At 38.3% G+C, this 24248-nt stretch overlaps 3 protein-coding genes across 4 annotated transcripts in view; 2 read left to right on the plus strand and 1 right to left on the minus strand.

Annotated features, from left to right (window-relative positions):
• Window positions 1-9210, plus strand: part of LOC111867560 (histone-lysine N-methyltransferase SETD1B) — a 33203-nt gene extending 23993 nt beyond the window's left edge. For both annotated transcript variants that reach the window (XM_023857543.2, XM_023857542.2), the window contains exons 10-14: window positions 1213-2261; window positions 5256-5377; window positions 5865-6059; window positions 7239-7496; window positions 8518-9210. In XM_023857543.2, the coding sequence (XP_023713311.1) occupies window positions 1213-2261; window positions 5256-5377; window positions 5865-6059; window positions 7239-7496; window positions 8518-8691 (1798 nt within the window). In that variant the 3' untranslated portion in view covers window positions 8692-9210. The remainder of the gene's footprint in view (window positions 1-1212; window positions 2262-5255; window positions 5378-5864; window positions 6060-7238; window positions 7497-8517) is intronic.
• A 181-nt stretch (window positions 9211-9391) lies between these two features.
• LOC111867561 (mediator of RNA polymerase II transcription subunit 21) lies at window positions 9392-16384 on the minus strand. Its single transcript, XM_023857544.2, has 4 exons — window positions 16275-16384; window positions 16001-16115; window positions 15817-15917; window positions 9392-10009 (listed from the first exon to the last, which is right to left on the minus strand). The coding sequence occupies exons 1-4, from the start codon at window positions 16314-16316 to the stop codon at window positions 9815-9817; spliced, it is 453 nt and encodes a 150-aa protein (XP_023713312.1). The 5' UTR covers window positions 16317-16384; the 3' UTR covers window positions 9392-9814.
• A 2373-nt stretch (window positions 16385-18757) lies between these two features.
• Window positions 18758-24242, plus strand: LOC111867589 (60S acidic ribosomal protein P2). The gene is made up of 5 exons (XM_023857576.2): window positions 18758-18865; window positions 19190-19362; window positions 21714-21818; window positions 22218-22311; window positions 24140-24242. The coding sequence occupies exons 2-4, from the start codon at window positions 19191-19193 to the stop codon at window positions 22289-22291; spliced, it is 351 nt and encodes a 116-aa protein (XP_023713344.1). The 5' UTR covers window positions 18758-18865; window position 19190; the 3' UTR covers window positions 22292-22311; window positions 24140-24242.
• Window positions 24243-24248: the final 6 nt, after the last annotated feature.

Here is a 24248-nt window from a genome sequence, read left to right on the forward strand (position 1 = left end):
AATATCACTCGGCATGGCTAATATACGTGAACAAGACTTACTTGACATAGAAGACTGTAGGCCCTTCCGGCGCTGGTTAAACCCATATTGAGCAGCGCCTCCGGCTGACAACTGAATATTCTGTTTAAAATCAGATCCCAAGTCTCTCAAATTTTCCTAATTTATAGTGTTACTTTGCTGATTAGGCATTGACGACAGAGGGTAGTTAACTCCTCCTCCGTGCCCTCTATTCCCACAGTTATATTCTCATTGGATATTCTATGTGGCTGGGGGTGGACCTCTTGCGTCTTATCGCTGTGTATTACTCATATGACCATCTCCAGTGGCCTAGTTAGCGGAGCGTCTTGCATACGGTATTACGCATGAATGCTGATTATCGCATTCTTAACCTAATTGCGTGTCCATGTGTTGTCATCTTTGCTCTTTCACTGCAAAACACCTTTCGCAAGTCTCCAGGCACCTAGGTAATGACTTAAATTTTCAATCCCAAATTTGATCCTCAACAGTTACACTCACCACTAGTCGTTGCCTGCTAATGGCTCTCAACAGCAGATGTTCCCTTTACTCGGGATTCTCAAACTATCCCCATGCCTCAGCTACCAGCTTCTAACAGCAACAGCTCACAAGACTGAACTGCAGTTCTCTGACTAGCTCACTAACTTACCAACTCTCAGATACTTGAAAATTTGTTGATGTGGGGTACCTTCTCTGATGAGAGGACAGGTCTGCTCTTAACAATTGCTGCTGGTCCTTCCCAGTGCAGCCATTCTTGTGCCCAAGTCCCACAGGACTCATGACCATATTTTACTGTCTCAGATTCAAGACTTCCCCAACCTGGAAGGTCAGGTCCCCATATTTATATCCCCCAGGAACAAGGTGGCCCAATTACACCAGTTGTAACCCCCGTATATAGCCTTGGCACCACCCACACAGAAAATACTGACTCCATGGCTTCTTTAATGTTGAGTCTATTTTCCAAGAACTCATCCATTGTGGCGCATATTTAGCGCTGTAGGAACATTTTTACAAAGCCATTGCTTAGCAGTGGCCAATTGTTTTATGTTGCTGTAGCCTAGCAACTGATGTTTCTTCTAGCTTCACAATTTTGTATCTCGTTATGAAATTTTATTGTATTGATAATAAGTATCTGAGCATATATCCATGAATATTCACAGAAATAAATAGGATTACAGAGTGTTTTATATTCTGTAGGGATCAGACACCTGAGGGAAGTGTGACTCCAATTCCAGCAGAAGAAACTTTTAGTGACTTTGAGTCAAATGAAGGTGATAGTGAAACTCTTAAAAGTAGAGCAGCTGAACCTAGTGAATTATTTCCATCTGCTTCACCTGGTTCAAATATGGATAGTGCAGATCATGTAGCAAGGCGAGAGGATTCCAGAATAGAAGTTTCCGCAGTAGAAGCTTTGATGGCTCTTGCAGGTGAATCCCTTGGCCACAAAACCATAGTTCAAGGAAAAATTAAATTAGAGACAGGTGATACAACAGAAACATCACAGCAGTCACCTCCAAGTTCAGATGATGAAGCATTAGCAGTAAGAAGGCTCAAAAAGCAACATGAATCTTCTCACATGCGAGAGAACAGATTGGAAATTGATGAATGGACAGTGTTGCATAAAGTTCCTAATAAAACCCATGTCTCGGTTATTAATGGTGAAGTGATTGGAAAACAGAGTCCCCTGGATAGGACAGATACATCATTGGAGAATGACATGGAAGAGGAAGGAGGGTCCCCTGCACCACAAATTGCAATGGAGCATTCGTATAGCCTACCTCCTCAAAAGGATCCATCCACATCACCAGCAAGCATAGCTGAAAGTGATGGATCTGTCAAGAGAAAGTTATCCCATTATCAAAAATCTCAACAGTCACCTGAAGAAGCTGCATTTAATCATGATCATGGTTACATGATGCCACAACCTAAGACACCGCCAAAACCTCTGGCACCAGTCATGGAGGATAATGAAACCACAATAACACCAAAGTCAAAGAAACCTAGGAAATCATTTAAGTTTGAAGGTGCTTTAATGACACCAAAGAAATCTAGAGTTTCTCATTCAACAGAACCTGTTGTTTTTGGTAAAAGAGACATTATGGCTGAAATGACAGTTTTGTATGAGTTCTTAACCCGTGGTATTGATGCAGAAGATGTAAGTTACTTGAGGAGGAGTTATGAGGCAATGTTGGCAGATGACACTCAAGGCTACTGGCTCAATGATACTCATTGGGTTGATCATCCTGATATCCTTTCATATGCTAATATCCCTTTGGCTAGTATGATTGCATGTTATGTTTGTTTGATTCACATAGATCTTCAATATGAGATATGAATATATGTTTCTACAAGCATAAATTGTTAACAAAAATCAAACAATTTTTTTCTTAAAGTAAGTATACTTTATTGCAAAAAGAATATTTTTGAAGGCATGGGTATAAAGTTTATTTGTATGAAGAATTTATAGTTTAAAATAATCTCATTTATGAAACACAATAAGATTTAAATAAAAAATTATTACATGGGAATTCTAATAAAGAGGGCAGTGGGAACATAATCACTTTATATTAATTTAGTTTATGCTGAGTTTATCTATAATATGGTCATTAATTGTGGAAAGAAAATGTAGCACAGACATGCAGATTTACATCAAACTTGCATTTGCTTCATGGTTTCAAGGTCTCTGAAATGCATCACTATTATGCTGATGTCTACCATTCCCCACTAATTTAGCATATTCAGTTAATAAGAAATGTTTTCAGATCTCAAAACAGTCTATATTTAGAACTCCTGTCAGCAGTACTTAAAAGGGAGATATGAAAAGCGTGTAGTTGAGGATGCATAAGAAATGTAGTAGGAATATTTAGAAAAATTGTAATGATGCTACATTGTTGAAATATAGCATTGTTACAATGTTTTAAACATTATTTCACTTGCTATAATATTTTCAGTTTATCAACACGCCATTTCCCTTTTGATCGTGTAATTTGTACCACATCGAGATATTATTAGCATATCAAATTTTTATGTATGTATATTATATCACAGTTTATTTGTACTCTACCTCTAATCCACCATAAAATAATATTGATCTAGCAAGTATCTTTTGAATCTGTATTCTTATATTCCTGGGAAAGTTATGATAGCTTGAAGATCTGATGTATATAGTAGACTCTTGATTATTCTTATGCATATTATCCACTTTGCAGATTAACCTCTATACGTGTAGAACTCCTTAGTTATTGATTACAGTTTCCCCTAATGATTTAAGTTTTGCCCACTACATCCATTTCAACAAATTCTGCGTGATACTTTACAGCCATTTGCTACAGACAGTATGTCTTCTTACCATGTTTGAACTTTCTGTTTTACTACTTTATTGCTATTCATGGCAGCCTTCCAGCCCTGATTAATGTCCACTTCTTCTGTAATGGTAAGGTAATGGTAAAGTTGCCCCTGTGCATAATTAATTACTTATGTACAACACTATGAAGATGTATGGAGAAGTGAAGGTATAGCACCACCATTCTTGACCTCAGCAATAGATGGAGGTGAGCAGTCAGTTTCACACCCCAGTCGCTTTACTCCTAAGAAAAGCTCCCAGTACCCCATGGATGGGGCCCCAGAGCCAGTCTGGACACTCTGGACTAAAGAAAAATCTCCAGCTCTCTCCAGGAATCGAATCCCAGCCATCAAGCCCATAGCCCATCACTATACTGGCTCACCTCTTTCATCTGTAGAATGTTGTCTCACTGCTTAGTGAACAGTAGGATGACAATAATGAATTCATTTTCATGTTTGAGTGTAGCATGGATAGTGGGTATTTTAACTGTTATTTTTAATTATCCATGCCACTTTTTTTCCCTGTCAATAATCAAGATTTCACTGTCTTGATTCCTAGTATTGCAACAAAATTTAAAATTTTTCATTCAAATCCTTTTCTCCTACACAAGATATATTGAAAAGTATTTATTTGTTCCAGTATCCTATTATTAATAAGGTAAAACAATCCCTATAACAGGCCATGGAGGCCCATAGGGTTCCCATACATCAAGGCTGCCACATTTTCTAGACAGTCGGCTCACTGATGACATACATATCTTTATTAAAATTATATTCCGAGTACTGTAAATCACCTTCATCCTTGGTCAGAAGGATGTGATCATCCACAAATGGTACATCAATAGAAAATTATCAGAACTGCCATCTTTAAGCCATAGCCTTCCTTAGAAGATTCTGCCAGATTTGATCTGGTTTTCATTTCTTTTGATTTTGCAACAGTGATTTTTTTTTACAGAGCAAGGTCATAAGCCTTGCATCCAACCCCCAACCTGGAGGACCAGGTCTCTGTAATCATGTGGCCCAGTTATATGCCCAAGCACCAGGTTCCCTTTCCATTGACTTACAGGGTAGTATTCTAACCCACCTCCACACAGGATCAGTAAACAATAAAGAGATTCAGATAATACATGTTAGTGAATTTAATTGCTTAGGGTATTGTATTTAGTAGAGAGCCTAAATCCATATAATTTTAGAGAATAAATGGCATAGTAAAACAGCCTCAATATGTAACATTTTTAAACCTACTCAAAATTTTAAGACAGAGGTAATGCCTTTTGTTTTTGCATAGTAGTCAGAAGTGTGGAAAATAACAGAACATAACTGGAATAAACTTGAAGCTGCTAAAGTGTATTTTCTGAAATTACAGAAGTTGCGTTCTAAGATAAAATGCAGAATGAAGACATTCAGAGATTTCAAATTGGGATTGCAGATGTACTACAGAAATAAATTATGTTGAAAGGACAGGAAAAATTATATCCCAAAGAGTTTTTTATCCTGGTCCACGAATAAAAGGATTTTTGGAAGGCTGATAAAAATGGATTGACCAGAGGAAATTTTTATGGGGACAGGCCATTAAATTTTATCTCTGTTCGTCAAGTCTTATGTATTTGGATGCTAGTAGAAATTTTGCACAAAAGTAGCTAAGTTGTAAAATATGTATATATGATCTCTTTGTATTGCTGAAAGTGTTTTTAAAGAAATAGCCATTGTAATTTATTTCCAGAACTTTTTATGTACAGTGTTAAATCATGATGGAAATGTATTTATTTCTACCAATACTGGAGAAAGAACATACACGTTTTCATTTATTTAAGTTTGATGTACTCCTCTCTATAACTGTTGTCTGTCTGTCTATGATTGTACTTCCTACTGCCATATTAACCTTAACGCCAGCCCACTGACTGACCTTGCTTCACCAGCGAAGAAAAGGAAACGTGATGGTAGTAGAGTTCATACAACTGGATGTGCCCGGACAGAAGGTTTTTATAAAATTGACGTTAGAGAAAAGGCAAAGCACAAGGTACTTTTATTATGCACATTATCTTAAGTGTAATGATTATATCCAGAAGTTCTTATAGCTGTAAGTTATTTATTCTTGTCTACAGCCCTGTTTTATAATTTCTCACTTTTGCAGTCTGTTTCTGTGTTGTCAGACTTTATACATTTTCAGCATGCAATAACATTTTTTTTATTACTAGTGGGGTGGGACTAAGTCCCTTGTACTGCGGCCATTTCTGGCCTATTGTATCAGCCCCAGATGGTAGGTGAGGGTGATTGTGGAGCAGTTGGTGGAATGAAGATTGGCAGGGACAACAGAAGTACTCGGAGAAAACCTGCCCCAGTGCCACTTTGTCCACAACAAATCCCACTTGACCAGACCTGGGATTGAACCTGGGCCACCATGGTGTGAAGCCAGCAACTAACCGCTTGAGCTATTGTGCGGCCTTGCAATAACATAACTAAAGGAGCAGATATAGTGAACAGTAATGAGAATGTGTCATTTACAGCACCATTATGGACAAACAATCCAGCAGGCAGGCGGGAATGTCGAAGTTGGTGTTGGAGGAATGGCAGACCTGCCCAAATCTGTATCAGGCAAGATGCAGGCGTTATCTCGTGAAGCACGTAGTAATCAGCGCCGCCTCCTTACAGCATTTGGAATTGATACTGATAGTGATCTCTTGAAATTTAACCAGCTGAAGGTTAGACTTATATATAAGTTACTGTTTTGTTTTAAGAAAATCTTCTGTTCCTTTCACATTATTGATTTGAAGCTCTTAGTATATGAATGTTTCTGTACCGCATTTCTCACTTGAGAACTGGTAACATCTATTTTTGCATTGCTTTTAATCATGAGTTATTTGGTTATTTTAATTAGCTTATATTATTTCGACCCCACCTCCACATGGGTTTCCTCTAAGCTGCAAGCGGACTTGTGTTATATAGCCATGGCACAGACAACGCAGAAAACACAGTTCCACTGTTGGGATATGTTGTCATTGCACATGTGCAGAAGTGTGTTTACTGAACCACTGCCTAGAAGCAGGTTGCATAACCCTGTTGTTCCATTATTGGTTCATGTATTACTTAGATACAGCTGTTTCTGTGGCTCAACCATTCTTGCATGGGGCAAATACACCACAATATTCAGAAGGCCAAGGTGTAATGAACATGTGTAACATAAGTGCACTCCAGTATGGATTGCGTCTTTCCAGTTTCGTGCAAAATATTGTGAGCATCTGGAAGTAGGTTACCATTTTCATCCTTTCCCAGGTTCAGCTTAGTTTTGTATCCATCCTTAAATTCAGTTATGTCTGTGTGAGCCACACAGATGGTCCCTAATTTTTTCATAAAAGCTTAACAAGGGTGTCATACATTAGATTCTTATTACTGTGTCCATTCATTTCACACACTTCCTACAGTCTCAGCAGTTTATGTTGTTTCTTTTTTCCCCCATATTAAATTAATGTATTCTTCAGCCCCATGAAGCTAGCTGGCCCAGGCAGTACTGCTTCTAACTTGTATTCACGAGGTGCCTGGTTTGAGTCTCATCCAGGACACTAAATATCCTGTCATTTTTCTTGTGGTTTTCCTCAGTGCCATCAAGTGAATGCCAGGATAGACTTCAAATATTCCATGACCACTCCTCTCCATGTCCTTTCCAATTAATTGTCCTATCATTCCATTCTCTGTAGTCTGAGTCATTGTGTCAGTAAGTAAACAATAGATTTTCACCTTCCCAATATAATTTTATGTACTTAGTTTATACTCTGGAAAATATAATAGTAGGTTTTGTATTAGAGATATTGAGATGATATAATGTCAAGCTAAGCATGGATGTACAAACAAATTGTTTGCAAGAGGTTTTTGTTTCCTTCCAGTTCCGTAAGAAGCAACTCAAGTTTGCCAAGTCTGCAATTCATGACTGGGGCCTGTTTGCGATGGAGCCAATAGCAGCTGATGAAATGGTGATAGAGTATGTGGGACAGATGGTTCGTCCAGTAGTGGCTGACTTGCGAGAAAGGCATTATGAAGCAACAGGCATAGGCAGCTCATACCTGTTTCGAATCGATGTAGACACTATCATCGATGCAACAAAATGTGGCAACCTTGCTCGATTTATCAACCACAGCTGCAATGTAAGTAGTGTCTGAAACACCATTCAGGGTATGCCACACCTTGATAGGAAAATTTACTGAAGAAAAGTTCTGTGTGTTCAATGTCCTGTATGTTGATTTTAGTCTCCATCTTGTGTTGAAAACAGAACCTAGTATCTACCTAATGATGACATAACTATCTGATGAAGGCCCAACCTCAGACATGTTTTGGACGTAGTCTGAAACCATATGCCATTAATTACTGGGAATCCATCATTTTCACCAGTAAATGTGGATTCCCACTCCTGTATTACAGTTTTTAAGATTTAATTTGTAACCATTGTTCCTTTTATTTTTAAGTGGATGCCAAATCATTGCCTGATACCACTGTAGTAATTGATAATTTCTATAGAATTTAGAGACGGAAAGAGATATTTCCATAGCTATAGGATGTAACAGTGTCAGTTCAGTTCAATCTCCATGAACCATTTACAGTAAATTCCCCATTATCCAACATGCATGGGGAATGAGATGTTCCAGTTACTTGAATCTGCAAGTTGCATGAGAAAAACTTACAGAAACCAAATTTTTACATCTTTCCATTTTCTATTTTCAAAATCAAAATGTGTTTCAGTTTAGTTCTTGCATGGGAGTTTTCATAAGTGATATTACAGATTAATGGATATACTGTAACACGATCATTAATTTAACTAGCATACTTTTTGAAGAATGCCATCTTCTGCGATGTTGTGCCGTGCAGATCTTGTGTTCACAGTCACTGCCGTGAAAACCTCAAATCTTACAGCATACTTGTTTCTCTTGTTGCTTATTTATTTGATACCTTACTTTCATTCTTAAAATGTCTGCAACTGAATTGAAAGTGTATAGAGGCCTATGCAAAATAATTTTATTATCATAAAGTGGCAGAATCTGCAACATCTTAGATATTTTTAACCCAGTTGTAATAAAACAATAATATTGTTACAGGTTTAAGTCTGCATTCATACCTCACATATGCTATATATAAAATTAACTCTTTTCCTCTTTCTCTCTCATTTTTCAGCCCAATTGTTATGCCAAAATTATCACAATTGAAGGTCAGAAGAAAATAGTTATTTACTCCAAACAGCAGATAAGTGTTAACGAAGAGATAACATATGACTACAAATTCCCTATCGAAGACGAGAAGATACCATGCTTATGTGGTAATGCGCAGTGCCGAGGAACACTGAACTAAATCAACACAGGAGGTTGATCATGTACAAAAATGAAATGCACTTTTTGCTTGATTTCATCATTCTGCATACAAATTCAGCAAATATAAACACATTTGTTAAGTGTGTGGATCAGTGGAGCATGACATCGATATTAAATGTGCATTCCGGTGATCCTGGCATTGCTGCTTTATGTGCAGACAGAATTAGCAAACTTATTTACATTGTGATTGTAAAGACAAAAGTTGACTATTATTAACATGGTTTAAAATTTTAAGTGGAATTGACTCTATTGCCTAGCCAATAGATATACTTGTGTTATGTGTACAGTGAGTGTGTGTGTGAATGTAAAAATCTGCATATGCTAGATAACATCCTCATTCTAGCTGAGAGAATGGACGTGTTACTTGGTGCATTGAAGTGAAGTGTGAATTTTTTAGACCCATTAGCTGAAAGCTTGATACATTATTACAGTACATAGAATCTGTCCCAATGTACAGTTAAGAATGCAAAGAGTAAAACCCCCAGTCTCTTTTCTTTTTTTCAAATGACAGTAATTTCTGCACATATCCTTTTGTTTTTCTTTAATTTACCCTAATATTTTTTATAGGAATCAGAAGTTGGATGACTTACGTGAATCTTGTTAATTCTTTGTTTCAACAAGATCATAAACAGGTTTGTTTGTGGTCATAACCTATTGTGAAGTATATCAGATAAATGATACCATTTTTTTAACATATATTTGTAGTATATATACATAGACACATGGCCATGTGGATAAGAGAATATTTTCTGATAAAATTAGCACATGATATGGCGTGTTTTTATCATCAAACAGTGCTGAAAATCAATATACAGTTCTCATTTCAAGTTTTAATTCTAATTTCTGCAGTTTTATAAACCAGCTGTTCCCAGGATTGCTATAACCATAGAGGAATATAGTTTCAGCCCTTAGAAGTACCAAAACCACACCTTTGGGACTGGTGAATTTCTTTTCAGATCTCAAGTTCCTTGACAAGAACTCACATTATAGTTGTACATATCTCAACTGACAGACAACTGGTTTCAAAGCAGTCGTCTCATATTAAACTTAACTTGATTATGTTTACAGAGTACAGGCTTCATGGGAGCAGAAAGCAATGAAGTTTATGTAGACATGTGTGTATTAGATTGTTTGTTGGTATTTTCAGCTTGAAGATGCTGCATGTCAAGCTGACTCTGAGCAATATCAGCAAGCGCTGCCTGAATCTGTTCCAAGAGAGCTTCTCCTCGCCTTACAACTTCTTCTAGTCTTTCTCCTGCTTCTTTGTTGTCTTGTTCCAGTCTTCTGAGACTTGCCACCTAATGAAAAGCATGTCATGTGAACTCTTCTGAATACTCATTACAGTAAGCAGCATTTGAACATAAATATAATTTTCACCTCACCCTTCAGACCCACGTTATATACCAACTATTATATAGCTACATTCACATTACACAAATACAATGAACGCCTAAAAGAAATAGACAATTTAAATGACTCATGTTCGTGAAACTTACATGCGCAGCCCAAAAAAGTCAACAACACACACAAGTTTAGAACTTCCAAGTTCCTTAAAAGACTGTGTGGAATATCTTGCGTAAACATTTACAAATGTTCCCTTACCGGTTGCAATTATTGCAGAACTTCACAGAAAACGACAAAATCCTCCGTCATTCATTCTGTATGGACATGCAGCAACGGAATGAAGAAAGTAATGATTTCTTTAACCGGCTAGTTTTCGGTGATTAATCAACGTTTAGTGGTACGGTGAACAAACACAACATTCGTATATGGGGAACTGAAAACCCGAGAGCTGTAGTAGAGCATGTGAGGGATTCAACTAAAGTGAACTTTTTTGTGCTGTATCCCGTAAAAAGGTGTACCCATGTAAACTTCAGGGCTTACTTTTCAAACCATGTAAGTATCTCAGCCATGCTATTAAAACTCTTCTTTCTGTAAAACTCTGAAAGCCTATTTCTTTTAGGCTAACCCTGTACATTAACACATCATCTTCCTCTGCTCTGATTTTCATGTTTTAATGTACTTGATATCCATACACACATGCGTCATAGAAAGGTTGTATTTCCAAGAGGCCTTTCTTCCTTCCTTTCCTGTCTTTATATTTATGGGGCTCTCTTTATTTCATCAACAAGAAAGTTCTATACATCATCAAACAAGACTGTTTTCATTTCACCATCAATTTCCTACTAAATTTGTTTGCACTTCTCTGATTCAGAAAAGCATTAAAATATATTGTGTCGTACAGACAGTGGCCAGTGCGCCAATGGACTGGCTGGAAAGTAGCATTTTCTATGCGGTCCATCCTGCGAGTCGTAGGAGGCGACAAAAAGGGAAGTCTCAAATTTGAGACAGTAATATATGGTCTCAAGTACCGAGGGACTCAGACCCAAAAAAGACTGCGCTGGCAAGGACCAGCAGCATATACAAAAGACAGACCTGTCCTCTCGTCAGAGAGGGCCCCCACAAAAAACAAGACTGTAACTCAAAAAGTAATAAATATCTGGTCATGAGCCCCAGGAGGGTGCTCGACACCAAGACTTGCTGACTGACTGGCTATCAGTCGCAGTGTGACTTTGACTCTGACTTTAGTTGTGCGATATTTGCCAGATGGTATGGACATTGTCAGGATCCATTACCAGGAAATGACTAGTGAAGACAGAAGACTGTGTGTGCTGTAGTTACAGTGATCTTTAGAGTGTATAAAGCAATGAGACTGTTCCAGTTACTTGTAGTTATGAGTAGTGTGTTTAAGTGGCCAATAAATGAGTCACAGAACTGGCCAACAAGTTGATGAAACACAGGTGGACTTCCAGGTCATAAGGATGTCTGTCAATATGTGGACAAAGAACCTCCTGGAAACCATAACAGACACAAGAAAACATGTTCATGAAAAACCCGGCCTCATGATCCAGGGCAAGACACAAATGAAGTCTCTAATAGATATCATGCAGCAAGGGCTCAAGGCCAAGAGAGCAGAAGTTGAGGCCCAGGCCAAGAATGGAAGAGGAGCCGGCGCAGGTGCAGTGAAGCCACCGAATTTCGACAGGACTCAGTCATGGGCCATGTTCCAGTGCCAGTTTGAGACCACAACTGCTGGACACCCTAACCACTATACCGCCCTCTGCAACCAGAAGCTCACAAAAGGATCTTCCTTGGCATACTGTGAGCTAGTCACGCTGGTGACCCCACCCAGTGTGGAACAGAACAACCACAGGTATGAGATACTACCCTGAAGTTAGAGTGTGTGATTCCAGCAGCCAGACTAAAACTGGGTGACGCTGAATCCCAAGAGTTGGAAGAGCCCTCACCAAGTATGGGGACATCTTTGGTATGAAGAGTGATAACTCCAGGCCAACTGACAAGTGTGTACCATGGTATATAGATATGGGGGAGGCCTGATCGATCCTCCAACCCCCAAGGAGAACCCGTAGCAAAACAGGCAGATGTGGGCAAGCTGCTCAAGCACATGAACATTTGAATGTTTAATGAAGACTATCTTAAAAAGAGACCTCACTTAAGAGTCATGTCTCATGTACCTGGACAATGTGATCATGATTGGCTGCATGTTCCAAGACCACCTACTCAACCTGTGGAAAGTGTTTCAGCGGTTCCGAGAAGCCCGCCTACAGCTCAATCTGGAGAAGTACGATACCTCAGGCATACTGTGTCACTTGGGAGGATAACCACCAACCCCGAGAAGCTGAAAGCCATTTGGGAATGGGCAATCCCAAAGAATAAGCATGAAATTAGAAACTTCCTGGGCCTATGCACATATTACAGACGTTTTATTTCTGATTTTGCCAACACTGCAAAACAACTGACCAAACTCACGGAGGAGATGCAAGCCTTCCAATAGACTCCAGAAGTAGAGGTCACCTTCTGAACACTAAAGGAGTCTCTCTGTAGTGCCCATATTCTTGCTTACCTACAGTCAAGAGTGAGATTCGTTGTTGACAGACCTAAGTAAAGTCGGGTTTGGAGGAGTGCTGTCCCAAGTACACGATGGACAGGAGCTAGTAACAGCCTACTACAGTAAGACACTGAACAAGACTGAGAGAAATTACTGCATCACCCTATGGGAACTACTTGTAATCGTGAGGAAACTGGAACATTCCCATAAGTACCTCCACAGACAAGAATTCCACCTGCGCACTGACCACTCTGTATTAACCTTGCTCACGAGTTTTAAGAACCTCGAGGGAAAATCATCCGCTGGATTCAGCGCTTACAAGAGTATAACTTCACTTCCGAACATTGTTAAGGCCAAAAATGACCATGCCAAGAAGAGTGTACTCACTGCCACAAAGTTGAGGCGATGGCAAATGTCAAGCAAATACGAGCTATTGCAGCTGTAGCTGCAGCCTGCTGGGATCCAGCTACTCTGAGAACAGAACTGAACAACCAGGACATAGGGCCCATTCTGGAGGAAGCAGAGACTGGACAGCTGCCAGGATGGAAAGAAATCACCAACGGCAGCCCCACATAAAGAAGCTGCTGGGCCCAATGGAAATCCCTCTCTGTGAGGAACATTGTACTAGAGCACCACTGGGAATCTGCTGATGGACAATCAAAAATAGCCCAGACAGCTCTCCCTTGGAGAAGAGTAATGACATGCTGGACAATCGGGAAATCACTCGGGTATCAAGTCCCTGAATAAGGTCTGGCAAAGGTACTACTGGCTCAAGGCAAGAAACAATGCTGAGAAATGTTGGCAGCGCGACACTTGTGTAGCCAGTTGCAGCACCTGAACCAGAAATAGAAACCAGATGCATCAGTACAATGTCGGGACCTCATTCGAAAGGATAACCATCGATGTAACAGGACCCTTCCCACAGAGCAACCAAGGAAACCGATACCTCCTGATCATTATGGACTATTTTACAAAGTGGCTGGAAACCTATGCCATTCCCAGTCAAGAGGCAGAAGTGCTGCTTACCAACTTCTACCACTTTGGAGCACCGCAGGAGCTACATAGTGACTGGCTCCATAACTTTGAGTCTTGTCTGATACAGGAGGTTTTGCAATGCCTGGGAGTGAGCAAAGAGCGCACCACACCACGGCACCTGCAATTGGATGGCATGGTTGAATGCTACATCAAAGCGGTCGAGGAACACCTATGGAAAGTTGTCGCATTGCATCAGAGGGAGCGGGACACAAGATTACTGGTCTTCCTCCTCCTTACAGGTCATCCACATATGACACTACGGGCTTGACCCTGGCTAGCCTAGTGTTCAGAAAAGAACTCGTGACTGCCCTGCAGTCTGCTCTTTCAGACACATTCCAACAAGGGACAACCCACAATTATGCCCACCAACACCTGAAGCTGACTAGTGACTGGATGAAAACTCGTTAGGACAGACTGGCCAACTGCATAGGTTACCATGAGGGCATCAAAATGTAGCTCTATTGCCCTACCCACAAGAAGGGGAAATCACCCAAGCTCCAATCCTTATGAAACGACCCATAGAAGGTAGTCACCCAACACTGTTTAGATGATACCCAATTCTTTCCTGCAGTTATACACAAAACTGTTAAAAGTAACCACAAAAAGCTAGAAATAATTTGTTGAAATTATTCAGGGGGCAAACAATCTCCACTAACAAAACTATGTTTCCTTTTTTTAAGGAAAGGAACTAGGATTATCTGGTATCTTTCAAAAATTTTAAACTTCCAATGAGGTAATTTTTTGTGGAATATAAAATTGCATGCAGCTATGCAGAAACGTTCTTTAGCTTTCAGTTTAATAGCAATAACAAATGAACCATAGATGATATGTGAAATTTGGCAAGGTGATAGTGTGAGACTTTGCTGGTTATACTTGGAAAATTTCATGCAGACATCTTTTCATAAGAATAAATTAATAGTAATGCATCTCAAGGACTAGAAGTCTAAGAAGCTGGAAAATTAAATTTATGATTTCTGCTTGGAACACCTTATGAATTTCTTAGATTTTCATGGTGAAGCTATGAAATTAAAAGTTTTACTTAACCACATACTTTTTATAACTGCAATGAAAACTAGGAGTTATGTATGCAAATACACCACAAGGATGGATACTAACAGTATGATACTATCAAATATTCAAAGGCATCAAATTCTGACCGCAGCCAAAATTTTGTTGCTGTAATGAATGTTTATGTTCATCTGGGCTCTTGGTCTATTCACTGGATAAATGCAGAAATTACACTTCATCTGCTATAATTGCTTAAAAGCATCTAAGGAAAAAACAACAGAAAATTTTAATTCCAAATACAAAAAAAAAGTTATTTCTACTTAAAATATATATTTCTTACTAGTTTGAATGGCACATTGTAATAAAATTACAGATACAGGATTTACTGTACAACTGGAAATTGACAGGGAAATAATTCATTAACACTGCTGATCAAATCATAAAATAAAAGGCTAATACAGAACATGAAAAGTAACATACAGAGTTCTTTCACATCCAGATTTCTCAACCACTAACATCCACCTAACCAGATTCCCTTTAGTCAGTATTTCAGATTTTACCATTTTGTTTCTCTGGTTTCACCTATCAGAAAGATTTGCTACTACCTCTTCAACTTACATTTTTTTAAACAATGCTAAAATTCAAACATTCAAAGAACACATTAGGTAAAGAGTACTGAAAGGTTGAAACTAGATCATCAATGCCCCGTACCCTCCTTTTCCACATACTCGGGACTGTTCATGCTGCAGCCAGGCACCAACTGTTATGCATTTAATTCCCATGTTTTGTTATATGAAAATCCATAAACACAAACATCATTACTCTTGTCAACATTTAGTGTGGGCTGATTGACTGGACTGCATGTCCAGCTGACCATTTAATGTTTCTACACAGAACTCCCTTTCTTTTAGATATATTCCTCTGTGGACAAGAATTATGGCTGGAAACTAGATAAGTGAATGGTGTATAAGATTGAGAGCTTATATACCAAATGTCCCTAGAGTAGATATTTGCTTTAATGGTACTGACAACTATGAGGCACATATTCAAAATACCTGTACCCTTCTGTTAACATGACTTTTGATAAATGACAAAGCTCTCTTTACTTTTACCGTATGAAAAGAAGTAGTCATTACATGAGACATCCCATACCTGCAAATCAGTGGAGGATTCCTCACTAGGCAGAGATTCAATAAGTACATCAATATCTTTTGCACATCTTGCAATCAGTGTTGCAAAGAGATGAGCATAATCTGAAATTAAGAAATTAATATGTTGATGGATCTTGGTTCATAACGTTGGTTGACACTGAAACTCAAATATGAAAATAACAAACCTTCTTGTTGTTGCTGCTGTGGAGTTTGTGACCCATTACGATCAAAACCTGGGAATTTACTTGGTGTTGAATACTGTTGCAAAATACCAATGCTATTGCAAAAGTGATCAGCCTGCTATAAAATAACACAAACATAAACTTAACCTTAAAATGACAATACTACGCAAGGTTGAACATAACTCTGACTTGTGAAAGGAGCGTAAGGCGATTAGTGTTAGTCAATACACATAAAAAACATCTGTTTCAAATAAAAAGAAATGGCTACACTTGATACCTGATTAATCGTATCTTGTAATTGAGTTAACCTATCCGCCATTCCTCATTCCCACTGTCCACCGGTCTGCAAGGTCACGACCGGTCACGACTGTCACAACCAATCACGACGTTGAAATGTGCAGGAAATACTAAATGCAGATCGTCAACTTAACACTATTTATCTTACTGATGTGAAAATCCCAGTGATGCACGGATTATTAAATTGTTACTAGTAACATCTAATTTCCGTCCCTAAGATTATTTCAACATGCAAAGTATCCTAATTATTCATCAAAGATGCTGCACGATGCTGTTTGACGCTTATCCGAACGCTATTGGTTGGAACATACACGGCCTGTACGGCGTATGGGGTAGTTATGCCGGTGACAGAGTTTTGGTCGGTCAAAATGTTCGTTATTATCCCTTTAGGAGATACTCCTTTAATGCTAGATTAAAGAGTTTTATATAATGATAAACATACTTAATTGTTGTAGGTTGATTATTGAATACTTTAGTTCCAGTAGAGCAACATCCTCTGATATTTATTGGGGTTAGTGCTTAGCACAAAGAAGGTATATGTGTATCATGCACTTGCAATGTGTAGATCCATGTTTAAAAATTTTAATACTGTCCACAACAAATGAAAATAATGAGAGTAACAATTTGCTAGCTAGCAGAAGAGTGCAAAATGTCTTATACAATTTCATAGAGATACACTCATTTTAATTCCTGCCATTACTCTGTTGACTTTCTTTTGGATACAATTCACTTTTCTGCTCTTTGTTGATTATACCCTCAAAAGTATTTTGTATGACACAATGGAATGCTTCGATGCTTCCGAAACATGGACATACAGAAACTTCCCGTTGAGTGGAGATCCAACAGAAAAACATGGATGACTTCACAGATCATGGAGGAATGGTTAACAGCCTTCAATGGTAGAATGAAAATGCAAAACCGGCATGTTTTGTTGTTCTTGCTTTCAGTAACTGCAATGCTGAGGACTGCATCAACACAGACAAAGATGTGCAAATAGAACCAGACACAATGGATATCAATGTATTAGTTGAGAATTTTAGAGAAAATCTAAAAGGAAGAAGGGAGGAGGAAGAGGAAGAAGATGGAAATGACATTCTGATAGAAGAAAAATGTAGAGTGAAGACTTTATCAGGATGCTGCCAACAGTTTAAAGGTACTGCAGGAGTTTGCCGTGCAATGGAATGATTCAGACATGCTTACTCTAATTTCTCAAGCTAAAGTGTTTGTGGAAAGTTAGGCAGCCAAGAGAGTAAACTGCATGCAAAAAAAAACTCTGCCAGAGTTCTGGTAGAATTATAAAAAGTGAGTACTGCAATTTTTTTCTTGTTTGGTGTAATGTTTGCATGTGTTCAATGATTATAGTGTGAATAAATTAATGAGCATGTTGTTTTGTTTTGTCTCAAATACGTTTATGTCCTGGTTTAGTTATTATAGTATACCTTAATTAAACGGAGACCTGGCTTCAGCGGAAATTTTTTCTGGTCCCTTGAGATTCCATTTAAGACAGGTTTTACTGTATTTGAATTTAGAGGTATGCAATAATGCATATGGGATTCCTGCAAGAAATACATTTCATTTAGAAAATTAATTTTTCATCACAAGCTATGTTGATGCTTCCAGTTACTTAAATTTAATCTCTGTTGTGGCTTTTCTTTTACTGAAAAATAAAAGCCCTTTTTCATATATGCTAAGTTAGCAATCATTAGGCATTTCATAAATCAAATATCAACTTTTTAAAGTTATATGTTTTATTTAGTTGCTTTTCATTGCATCATTGCCTGCGCATATTTGCAAATACAGGTAAAACGGTTTATCCTTTATCCTTCCAGTGCCCTTTCTGTTGTAATGAAATACACCTTTTTCTCTCTGTCTTTGCTCTTTATAGTTTGGGGCCTCTGGATCATGACAAAGCTTGAGGCCTCAGCAGACCTAAGTCTGAACCTGCCCCTTCACAGTAGATCTGTACTTTGCTAATCCCTGACCTGCCATACAGCAGTGATCTCATACAGGTTTCGTGTGAAAGTTAAAGTCATTCTGTGACATATGGTGGGTCAGGGCATGTTACTGTCGAGCCCCATGAGGGGATCATGACCAGATTTTAGTTATTGTTTGTTGCACACCTACGAATTTGTCGATGCGAGGTGCCCTATCTGACGAGTGAACGGGTCTGTCAGTTTCCAGAGTGATAGTTAGCAAGTCTGTCAATTGCCAATACGTACACGGCATTTCCAGCTTTTAATTTCTATGTATTTCTACACAAGATTTGCCGCGAAATTAAGAACTCAGGCTTCAATACAAATACTGAAATTATTAATCGCAAATTCCAATAAACTTACATCATTATTGTTATTTAAGTTTTCTATTTATTATTATTATTATTATTATTGTTATTATTTTAATTTTATTGTCTCACTAATTTTAAACTTCACACGATTTGCTTTGCTATGCATCTACTCATGTACACCCCATATGCCTCATGTCATTTCCGCTTCCTTCATATATAGCGATATAAGGGTGTAGTAAACGGCTTGACTGAGCGTGCTTCATGTTTCGTGTCTTAAGGACTTAAAGGTATTTACTTTTCATATTTTAATTAATATTAGAAACATGAACTACCGAGAAACTTAGGGATCTAAATTATATGAATATGTTGATCTGCGTATAAGTGAAGTATTTAGAAACTTGACGCTGAGGTGTGTGGACTTCATATGGCCTCGTGGTTCGTTGCGGGACAAAATTACGTTTTTTAGCATTTGAAAGTGTGTTCCAACCATGATTCCGTATTTTATAGTTGTAAGAAATGTGTAGCTTTACGAAAATGTTAAAGAGGGTGCCTTCATTTGGTGATGTAATGTAAGATTTTTATAAACATGGCTCATTTATATTCTTTTTCAGAATGCGTTACGTGGCCGCTTACTTGCTTGCCGCACTTGGCGGTAAAGAGAACCCAAATTCTGCAGATATAGAGAAAATTCTTAGTTCTGTTGGCATCGAAGCAGATTCAGAGAAACTGAAAAAAGTTATCAGTGAATTGAATGGCAAGAACATTGAAGAGCTGATTGCTGCTGGTAATTTAATTTTGGAAAACTTACCAGTTTTGTACAAAATCCACAGTGCTGCAGCCATTATTTCCAATATTTTTATGATTGAATAGGTGTTGTCTAGAATCCTGCCACTTTATTTATTTAGTCTCTATAGATCATTGTTACATGATATAGGACAAGTCAGTTACTGTACATCAGCTGATTACAAGAAGAGAATAAAGTTACAATACTTAAAATTGTTTACACTAGATTACAGTAGATTACAATAGTTAAGATTTCATATAGTGTGAGGTGGAATCCATATTAGGTCCCCTCGGCACGTCGGCTTCCATATGTCCTATTGTACCTGCACTGGTGATAATGCTTATGCTTATTCTGTAATGCTCAGATTAAGGTTTTAAACAATGCAAAGAGCAGTAAGATCAAGAACACTAGAGACCTGTATAGAGGAATAAATGAGTAAGAGCGGTTATGAACAGAAGTAAATTAGTGAAGGATGAGAATGGTGATCTTGCAGATTCCCACAATATTTTGAATAGGTGGAAGAACTACTACTCTCAATTATTGAATGTACATAGGGCAGTGATGTTAGGCAGATAGAAGTACATACAGCTGAGCTGTTAATGCCTGATCCTAGTCCTTCTAAGGTTGGAAGTGCTATTGCAAAATTGAAACAATATAAATCGCCAGGTTGTGATCAAATTCTGGCAGAACTTATTCAAGGAGGAGTGAAATATTACATCCTAAGATCCACAATCTAATTACTTTTATTTGACATAAGGAAAAATTGCCTGGCCTAGCTTTCTATGCCACTCTACACTTGTATCTTGCTGAGTCGTCATAGCTTCATTCCTCGCGCTAAAGTTAATTACAAACCATTTTCATCCTTTTTTCCTTTGATTACAACATTTTTGTCCTTGAGTATCTGGACCTTCTCTTTTGTAAACAACACTTCTCCGTCATTTTCTGTAATACAGTGCACTGACAGCAGGTTTTTGCTGAGTTTTGGAACATACGAAACGTTTTTCAAACTACACTCTTTAAATTCCAAATTGCCTGTTTCTATTGCAGTCATACTTTGAATTTTCTTTGCTACCCGTATACACTGAGTATACTGCTTAGTATGTATCAAATCAGTCTTCATATTTGTCATATGACATGTGCTACCACTATCCACTACATACATTTTGTCTTTTTTACTTGCATCACTCACATGGGCTTCTGCTGCTTCAGCTAGAAAATTGACCTTCTATTCCAATCTTTAAAATAACAGTCCTTTTCAGCATGGTTCGTTTTCTTACATATTGTACATTGTTTCCTTGTATAAGTGTCAGTCATGTTGCTGTCATCCTTGAATTTGGCCATGGGTCTCTCTTAATTCTGTGTTTGGAGTTAAATGTATTTACTAGTACTAGCTAGATCTAATGTAACATATGCCATTCTAGCACATCTTAAAGATTATTGATTAAATATCAGGGCACAGGATACCATAGTTGGTTGAGGCACTGTGCTGCAAGCCAGAAGGTCACAGGTTCAGTCCCTGATGAGAGCATTGGATTTTTCAATTAACCTAATCCTTCAAGCCACACTATGGCTCTGGTCACCTCACCCGTCTAGCAGAAATAGTACCAGGAACATTCCAGGGGTAAATGGTGGCCAGCAAGTAAGGCTGATAGCCTTACCACCATCTGTGTGCTGATTTTCTAGAAAATTTGGGAGCCTCAATGTCTCACAGCCCTTTAGGCCTCCATGACCTGTTACAAAGATAGCTTTACTTATTTTAATAATAGTGGCATTTTATTTGTTACTAGATTTCATTTCATTTGATGTGTGTATATCACTTAGCTAATGGCTTATCTTGTCGCAGCGTCTTGGTCATTACATTTTTTCAGCCATACACCCTTAGTTTGATTGGTTTTCAAGCCATTTTGTTGGTGCTTCTGCAGAATCAAAAATGGAAAGTTATCCACATTCTGGCTTATTTGCTCTGGATAAGTAATAAAAACAAATGGTAAATATGAATGCATATCCAGAAAGAGAATGGACCATTTTTCAGGTGGTGATTTAATCTCCACCTCATGTGAAATCCATTGCTGAATTGTACACATATATTTTCTCTATGGTTACTTGCTCCACTTTATATCCCCTGTAGGCATCTCTTAGAATAGAGCCACAAAGTGGTGCTTCTATCAGTAGTGTTCCTGTGAATTCCGTCCAACTGGCAAGAAACATGCCTAAGCATTTTTTATATATTCTATAATGCAAAAACTGGATGAACATTACCAGAGCTCATAGATTCTAAAGGTTCTTAGTGTTACCAGAGTTGTTTTTATCTCTAGTCCTTTGGGGTTTATAAGAAACTGTGATTTCTCCAGGTCGGGAAAAGCTTGCAACGGTGCCTGCAGGGGGAGGTGCTGCAGCACCCGCTGCAGGAGGTGGGCCTGCTGTTCCTGCTGCAGCAGCTGCTGTACCTGAGAAAGGTTAGTGAAAGAGTTGGCAGTCAGTTTGTAGTGCCACAACCTATTTCTATGAGTTACTTTAATGGCATGTTACCATGTATGTACTGATCTCCCAAATTGTCTTTTTCCACAAACTTTTCTAACCAAAATTTTGGCTGTATTTGTTTAAAGTTATAAATGAGAGGAAATATTGGGCTTCAGTTTTATGCCATAGTGGGTAGTTTTAAATGTGGCTTCCCCCACCCCTACGTTCAACATCAGGAAATGCAGAATATTTCATGTAACATGGGTTCTCTAATCACCATCTTTCAACTGATGTTTTGATGATACATATTTTTCTGATTAACATAATTCATGTTCTTACATTTCACATACCTGCTGTGACTTGCATTCTAATGGATATATTGTTTTTGTTTTCAGAGGAGAAGAAGGTTGAAAAGAAGGTCGAATCTGACTCCGAAGATGATGATATGGGCTTTGGTCTCTTCGATTAAACTCCAGTACATTCTTATTTGTATGTTTATACTATATCTTGCTTAAGTTGTGCAGTATCGCCTTTGTAATTGGGAGTGGGGGGGACTGCATTTATGTTACTGGTTTTGTATGTTCTATAGTTCATTTATTTACTACAGCTGTGCATTAATTGTAATGTTCATATGTTCACCCAGCTGCCACAAAAAACACTGCTTATTCTCACTCATGCAAGTTGCATTATAGGTTTGGAGATGACTATAGAGACTACAGTCCATTTGCAGAGATGAGAGAGTCCTCGTAAACAAAAGCACGTGCTATCTCCTTCGCTGTTTGAATGAAATCATGCAGCGATCACGCGATGAGTGTACCATTGCAGGGGCGTCCAAAGTTCACTCTTCAGTCTCAGTACAGGTTAACATGCGTCCGAATGCAGTGATTACACTGAAGTAACTGCGTGCTTTGTCCACTCCTTTCTGTCAGCTGTCGCGACGTGGGGCTTGCTTTGTTTACGCCAACTGTCTCGTCTCCGCAAATGGACTATAGCAGAATTTCTTATCATGCTACAATATATGTTATGTCTTTCGTCCATCTGTCAACTGACTCAGTTTGCCACCTGCTTTCATGTGGGTATCTTGCTCAGTGTATTCAACCTTGAAGATGGAAGCAATGTGTTCTCCAAAACGTCAGTTGCCTTTCAAGGGACTACATGGTGTTATATCCCAGAAGATAGTACTCTTTATAATTACCACTGTGAGAACCTTAGTTCCTAGGTAAAAACACATTGTTTCAATTTTGAAACAGAAACTGGAAGCATATGAAACATGAGAAAGTGTGAAAACTGCAAGAGTTTCTTTTCTGTAAGTTTTTATAATGTAGCCAGGAGTCATACATCTTGTACATCCCACATTATACATAAATGATGGGTGTAGATGTTTTATTCTTATTTCATTACATTTATGGGAACGAAAAAATGAAAATTTATAAGTAAAGTAAAGCTATTCCTGTAATAGGCCGTGAAGGCCCATAGGGCTGTGAGATGTTGAGGGTCCCACATTATCTAGACAATCTGCTCAAAGATGGTGGTAAGGTTGTAGAGCCTTACACATCGACTGTGCTTTACTCCCCAGGAAAATTATTTAATTCCTGGTACTCATTTCTGTTAGAGGCCAAGTCAACCCAAGGGCCATAGTGCTGCTGGAGTGATTAGGTCAATTGAAAAATATCCAGTGATCTCATCGGGACTTGAACCCACAACCTTCCGGCTTGTGGCATAGTGGTTCAACCAACTAATAATAATAAACCGATACAGAAAATAATGTTGAAGTCCTTTTCTTAATTTGATAGTAATGATACCCTGTCAGGGTTGCCATAGTTGCTGATGATTGAATGTATGAAGGGTGGGCCTTCTTGGCCCTTGCACTGCGACCACAGTGATCTGTTGTGCCTTGCCATAGTTACTAATAATAATTGCGAGAAGAGTGCAAGATGATTGGTTCCTGTGACTTGCATGTTGCAGTAGTTTTTGTGTGGCATTTATGAATTGTTTGAAGTATGTCTTCTAGGTGAAACTGATGACCTGTTTTAATGTTTTGGTCAGAAATTCTCATGTTTTGGCAAGTTGTCACTAAAAACTGGCTGGCTAGAGTTTGAAAAGTCATAGTTTATAATCAAATACAGTAACATGTATTTGCAGAATGAAGTGGTGTGCTATATGTGTTGAAATGATGAATTAAAAATACATATCACCATCTTTCGACTGATATTGATTGATGAGTTTATAGAGCTGACAGCACATTGTTTCAGATTTTTTGTGCACTTTATATACTTAATTGAGCATTCCACTATTCATCCAAACCTTTTCTTTTCAGGTTGACTGGAATTTCCACATGAGGCGAGTGTCTTTGGAATATTATCTGTAATTTCAATTATGGTTTAACATTGTCAATAAAGAATAAATGAAATTTTGATGTGCATGAC

The sequence above is a fragment of the Cryptotermes secundus genome, unplaced genomic scaffold (assembly GCF_002891405.2).
Source record: "Cryptotermes secundus unplaced genomic scaffold, Csec_1.0 scaffold480, whole genome shotgun sequence".
In the NCBI taxonomy this organism is placed as follows: domain Eukaryota; kingdom Metazoa; phylum Arthropoda; class Insecta; order Blattodea; family Kalotermitidae; genus Cryptotermes; species Cryptotermes secundus.